The 6,957-nt window shown below is 36.9% G+C and overlaps 1 protein-coding gene across 1 annotated transcript; it reads right to left on the reverse strand.

Annotated features, from left to right (window-relative positions):
* Window positions 1–1,012: 1,012 nt before the first annotated feature.
* LOC132528961 (RNA-binding protein 3-like) lies at window positions 1,013–2,159 on the reverse strand. Its single transcript, XM_060165137.1, has one exon. It carries the CDS (start codon window positions 2,088–2,090, stop codon window positions 1,626–1,628), a length of 465 nt encoding a protein of 154 aa, XP_060021120.1. The 5' UTR covers window positions 2,091–2,159; the 3' UTR covers window positions 1,013–1,625.
* Window positions 2,160–6,957: the final 4,798 nt, after the last annotated feature.

Raw genomic sequence — 6,957 nt, forward strand, 5'->3', positions numbered from 1 at the left:
TGGAACATATTCCTTGTCTCCTCATTTTGCCTAATTCTCTATGTTTATTTCTATATAATTGTTAGGTCAGTTATGTTTCCTAATCTTGGAGAAGTGGCCTAATGTAGGAGGTGTCCTATGGAGCCAGCAGCATACTCTCCTCTAGTATCAGAGCTATATGCTCTAGAGATGCCCCTACATGGGTTGCATGGGCCTTTCTGTTGTGGTGGGGCTGACTACTGGTAGGTGGGGCTGGGCCCTGACCCAGTTGGCTACCAGGCCCTGCCTTGTGTGGTAGCTACCAGTCCACTGGTGCTTGGGGGCCAGGTTCCAGCATGGCTGGCTGAACAATCTGGGGGACCTGGGGCTGATGCCCACCTGCAGATGGAGAGTCTGGATGCCAATGTGGCTAACCATGGGACCCAGTTGTTCCCAGGGCTGGTACCAGCCTGCTGGTGGGCAGGTAAGGACCTGGTTTAAGTGGCTACAGGGTGGACTCCTAAATGGCATTTGCCAGCTTTAGTGTTCTCCTGGTAAAATGAATTCCCAAAAATGAATGTTGCCAGTATCTATGTCCAAAGGGAGAGTCCCAGTTGCCTTCTGACTCTCTGGGAAGCTCTCTAAGATCAGCAAATGGGTCTGAGTCAGGCTCTTGTCAAATCACTGCCTCTGCACTAGGACTAGGAGTGTGTGAGGTTTTGTGAGTATCCTTTAAAAGCAGAGTCTCTGTTTCTTATAGCCATCCATCTTTCTGGTAGGCAAGCCCTGCTGACTTTCAAAGCCAGGCCTCCTGGGAACTCAACTTCCCGGTGCAGGACCCCATGGCTGGGGAGCCCAATGTGGAGCTTGAATCCCTTGTTCCTTGGTGAGAACCTCTGCAGTTGTGATAATCCTCCTATTTATAGGTCTTCTACCCAGTGGCATGGGTTTTGATTATACCATATCTCTGCTCCTCCTACCCATCTTATTTTGGTTCCTTCTTTGTATCTTTACTTGTGGAAAATATTTTCAGCTACTCTATTTTTTTTGTGTGTTTTGTTTTCATCTTTTTAATCAACTCATTGAAAGACATCCTAAACACTACATGAAACACAACAGAATATTTTTTTCTTCCAGTATTAAAAAAAATGACACAAATATTTTTAAGAAACTTCTATATAATCAAGGCAGAGATCTGGAGTAAAAAACACCTCTAAGTAATCATGTTCTTCATTTCTTATAGTTACAGTCAGAGATTGCTTCCTAATCATAATTAAACATTGTGTTCAAAATGTTCCTAGATGCACATTATTTAAAAAAAAAATCAGTCTGGCCAAACATTTTTTGCCAGAACCAACATTCCTGAGCCGGAACTAAAAAACTGGTAAAAAAAAAAAAAAAAGGAAACAATATCCAGACTCCACAAATGTCTCAGAATTTGTCTTTAAATGGGAGAAAAATTTAACAAAAAAACACACGGAACTTTCTGAAAGGTCTTTAACAAGCTACCTTGGGAGCTCTACTCAAAAAAAGAAGTTGACGTAACTAAAACAGATGTTTCAGTGCAGCTCCAAAAATCTTTATAAATACAGCCATTTGGAGGGATGGTCCTGGATCAGAAGAAGTTTTATTCCTTGTGTATCTACATTAGGTGTGCATGCCTCATCTCAGTTGTCATAATTATCCCTGTAATTTCCTCCTGAGTAGCGGTCATAACCACCCTGGCTTCTGCCGCCATAGTCTCTGGACCTTCCATATCCATATCCATATCCTCCATGTCGGCTATCATACCTGCCACTTCCATAGCCCTGGTCCCCACCACCTCTAGAGTAGCTGCAACCATAGGCCCCAAAGGCACCCCCTCTTGTTCCCCGGGCCGACTTGCCCGCGTGGTCTACACGGATCTGACGACCGTCCAGAGACTCTCCATTCATGGCTCTCATGGCATCTGAGGCATGCTCTGGATTGGTGAAGGTGATGAAGCCAAAACCCCGGGATCGCTGAGTGTCCCGGTCCTTGACAACAACCACCTCAGAAATAGGTCCGAAGCTGCTGAAGTGGTCTTCCAGAGCCTGCTCATCAGTGTTGAAGTTGAGCCCTCCCACGAAGAGCTTCCCTTCTTCAGAGGACATGGTGGTAAATTCAAGTCCTGGAAATTAAGTAAAAGGCCGACGAGACAGCTACCGCCAAGAAGCCAAGAGACTGGGCTCAGCTACTCTATTAAATAGTTCAGGTAATTCTATTAAATAGTTGCTCTGTAAATAGTTGTAATTTTGGTTTGCCTGTGGGAGGAGGTGAGCTCAGCCTCTTCGTATTCCTCCATCTTGGTCACACTCCTTCTTTATCTATTTTTGTACCACAACTTTGTAGCATCACCCAACACACAGAAAAAGAAAACCTGGATATCAATCCTTAATAATGCTTCCACCTTATCTCTGATACCCATTTTCAATATATCACCAATTCTCTCTATCTAGTATCCTAAATATCCCTCAAATCAATCCAGCTCTTTATGTGTAAGCAACCCTTTTGTCAAAGTCATTTTCAACTCTTGCCTGAACTTCTTCAAGAACCACTAACTAGTCCTCCAAAATCTTGTACCCTGTACAACACAATCCAATTGTTGAAGCCAGAATGATTTTTTTTTTTTTACAATCAAGTTTGATCATGCTACTTCTTTGGTTAAACATTTTCAGTTGTTCTTGGGATAAATTTTGTAGGATGGCCTATAAATAGGGGTACTATATAGCTAATAAGTGTCCAAAATGGGACACTTTTTAAAGTGAAAGGGGGAACTATTAATAGATATGTTAGAACTACTTACATAAACCTGGAATAATCAGTGAAAACTGGGATATATAGTCAGATAACATAATTCCTGATTGATCCTGGCACTCTCTAACTCTCCAGTTTCATCTCATATTCCATCCCATAATTTTAAAATACTCCAGCCACAATCACATGATTCCTCTTTGTGGATCTAGGGCTTTTGCCCAGTGTTTTTATGCTCACTGGAATGCACTTTCTGTTCCCTCACCATATTATCTGTTCAACTCATCCTTCATCCTTCAACTCAGATTTTACTTTCTCCTCCCCTTTACAGGAAACTTTTGAAAAGAGATGTTTATTTTTCCTTATTTTCCATTCACTGCACAACCTGTGCCAATTTGGCTTCCCTCTTATACAGGAAAACAGTCTCTGATCCTCCAGTCTAGGTCAAGTTCTCCAGTATATTCTCTTATAACGTCGTTTGCCTCTCCTTATAATTTAAGGATTATCTCTGTGGTTGTTTGGCTGTTTTACTTTCTAGATTATTAATTTTGTTTATTATTTATGTAAATCTCCTGGCAAAATATCTACTACAATAGTAGACACCCGATACCTGTTTGTTAGGTAAGTTACTGAATAAATAAATGAAAATTTAAAGCAAAAATGAAAAGAGAGTAATCATACTTCATTCTCTTCTGATGAATGGGAGATCTGATACTCTATGTGTTAATTCCAACATAATTTAATTGGAAATAATATAATTTATTGTTTTACTAGTATACCCCAAATATTTGTTATTGGTCTTTAGAGGATCTATAACTTTGCCCTGTCCTTCATTGAAGCCACACTGAGATAGATACAGTTGTAGAATATTTTTCTTCCTTTTGTTTTATCTTATTACTTACATTTATTGTTGTAACTGATACACATGGTTTAAAGGAATGTAAGAATAAGCACATACCTGTGCTTACCACATATTACCACAGGTAATAAGAAATTAACTGTACATCTTTTCTTCCATATAAGACAGAATATACCTGTTCCCCCTGCTCCTACCACCACCCCACCAGCAAATTAGTTTGGGGATAAGCATAAAATTCCTTATACCTAAATAAGTGCAAAAATTTTTTTTTCTAAAAGAAAAATAACTGCGTGTATGGAGGAATAGAGTGAGAGTGGGGTAATAATATTTTTGGCATTTGAGTGAAATGGATGGAGTTGTTTAGGTTCATCTTGGCTCTACTATTCACACATCTGAGTCATAGATGTTTCCACAGTAAAATGGAGAGACTAGTACTAAGCCGTCAACTTGTGAAAACAAATTTTACAACATAAAACCTTAAATTTTTTCAGGACTGTACATGTCTAAGAGTCTAGGCAGTGAACCTGAATGGAGACTCAGATCACAAGGTAGACAACAAGAAACTATGTAGCTCCTGATAGCAGCAAATAATACCATGTATATAGTAATTTTTCCAAACAATTGAATCTGAATCTTATCAAGCCTTTAGGTCTAACCATCAATTTACAGGAAATATAAGGAACAGAGAAGCTTAGTAATTGACACAACAGACATGTCATCAATAAAATTCAGACTGTGGTAAACTTATAAGACAAACAACATAGTTTCTACCATAAATAAATTGCAAGTGTGGGAGGAGGATGATTGAGGGAAGGGAATCTATGTTAAAATAAATTTAATAGATATACCAAAAAATTGCCATCTGTGATCTTTATTTTGATCTGATTCAATCAAATAAACATAAAAAATTGTGAAAAACAAAATTGTCAGGGAAATGTGAACTCTGATTGGGTATTTAATAATAATGAGAGATGTGATTAACTTTTTAGGTGAGATGTTGGTTTTGTGATTATGATTTTATACTTGATTCATCATTTAAGTCTACATGCTGAAGTATTTATAGATGCAATGGTATGATGTCTGGGATCTGCTTCAAAATAATCTAGAGGAAGATTGGAAGGGAATTAGATACTAATGAAACAAAATTGGCTTTGAGTAGGTAAATACATAAGACAGGTGATGGGTACATGGGGTTTTATTATACTATTCTTCATGTATTTTATATTTTAAAATTTTGTAATAAACTCCAAATTAAAAAAAAATCTCTAAGGGAAAAAAGCAATTCTTTTTCTTCCTCCTTTTCTTTCTCTTCTTTTTCCTCCTCCCTCTCCTCCTCCTTCTCCTTCTTTTATCTCTCTCTCTGCCTCTCTTTGTTTATCTTACTATTGAGAAAATGGAAGCTAGGAGAAATTAAGTGACTTGTCCAAGGCACAGTAATTTCCATACTAGCAGTTTCTAGAATGGAGATCATTGAACTCATATCTCAGCAAGAAATATCTATGTGTGTGTGTGTGTGTGTGTGTGTGTGTGTGTGTGTGTGTGTGTCCCTTTGTATTTTTCTCCTTGGAAAAAAGATATTTTCTTTTCCTTGGACTCTCAAAAGAATCTGATGTGGATGCAGATCTCTTTCAGAGTAAATATGGGTGCAGAGTGCAGAATCTTATGAGGTCATATAACATACTCTATTTCTTTTACTTTCTAATTTTCAGTAAATAATTACTTTTGGGCATCCAGATAATGTTTGATTACTATAAATCATAAAGCATACATCTTCTTCTTCCTTCAGTCCTAGCCAAACTGAAGCTGTAAAATAATTGAAAACTTCATCTCAAAGCAATTTTATCATGAGGAAATATTTCTTTTTCTAATTACTCAAGATGCATACTACTTGTGAAGAAAAAACTCGGTAAGTATAAAGAGCTAAAAAGGAAATCCTACTTCTCCATAAACTATTCTCCTTGGAAATATCCATTGTATACAGTTTAGTGTGTATCCATTCAGATTTTTCTATGGGTTTATATCTATATGAGTATTCACACATATATACATTTTAAAAAAGTACTTAACTGGGAGCATTCTATATATTTTTCCAGTGGCTTGCTTTTTCTCCTTAACAGTAATGATTAGCATATAATTCTCTGCAAGCTGCTATAGATTTCCTTGCTCTATTTAACCACATATTTTAATAAATAGTATAGATGCACTATAATTTAGTTATTCCCTTACTGTCAGATATTTAAGTTGTTTTCAGTGTTTGTATGACAAACAGTATTATGGTACATATGCTGTACATGTAACTTTGTTGCATGTAGGTTACATGCCTATATCTATAGGATAAATTCCCCAACGTGGAATTATTCAGTCAATGATTTTCTCTAAAGTTGTATTCAGTACTACTATATTTCCCCCAAAAAGGCTATACAAATTACTGTCTCACTGGCAGTGAGTTTCAGGGCCCATTTCCCCATATTCATGGTGATAATAGTTATTATCAACCCACTGAATTTAATTCAATTTTATGTATAAAAGATAGTAACTCATTTATTTCTCTACTTCCTAGATAGTCTAAATGTCATTTACAGATTTATGGACCATATCTATTTATTTTGTAATTTGTTCTCTCTATTCTTTTTTTTTTTTTTTTTTTGCGGTACACGGGCCTCTCACTATTGTGGCCCCCCCGTTGCGGAACACAGGCTCCAGACATGCAGGCTCAGTGGCCATGGCTCACAGGCCTAGCCGTCCACGGCATGTGGGATCTTCCCGGACCGGGGCACAAACCCATGTCCCCTGCATCGGCAGGCAGATTCTCAACCACTGCGCCTCCAGGGAAGCCCCCTCTCTATTGTTTTATATTTAAAATAAATTTTTTTGTAGACAATATACAACTGATATTATTTTTTCTATTATATTAATTTCAGATATTATCTTTCAGTCATTTGCTTGTCTTTAATTTTGATTATAAAATCCATTGACATAGAAAAGTTTTGATTTTTGTGTAACTTTCTAGTGTATATAATATTGTTTCTTGCTAGGAAAGCCCCCCGAACATCAGCATTAAGAAAATGTATATGTATACTTTGATTTTTAAAATGTTTTCTTCTAGTAGTGTTATACACTTGTTTTATATATTTTGACTTGTAATCCATTTGAAATTTTTTTGAATATGGTGTGAGGTAGGGATTATTTATTCCAACTTGATTGTTAATTCCATTAGGAGCATTTAATAGATAAATTAGATAAACTATGCTTTTCCCATTGATTTGAATTTTCAATTTTATCATAAAGCTGTATTTCCATTAAAACATTTTTTTCCTTTTTACTAATTCTTCTGGTAAAACAGTGATATTTTTGTTTGCACTTAATTA

Source organism: Lagenorhynchus albirostris, chromosome 11 (assembly GCF_949774975.1).
Source record: "Lagenorhynchus albirostris chromosome 11, mLagAlb1.1, whole genome shotgun sequence".
In the NCBI taxonomy this organism is placed as follows: Eukaryota; Metazoa; Chordata; class Mammalia; order Artiodactyla; family Delphinidae; genus Lagenorhynchus; species Lagenorhynchus albirostris.

What these genes read in the sequence shown, in the direction of transcription:
- LOC132528961 (XM_060165137.1), bottom strand. Translation starts at nt 2,090, where the DNA reads ATGTCCTCTGAAGAAGGGAAGCTCTTCGTGGGAGGGCTCAACTTCAAC.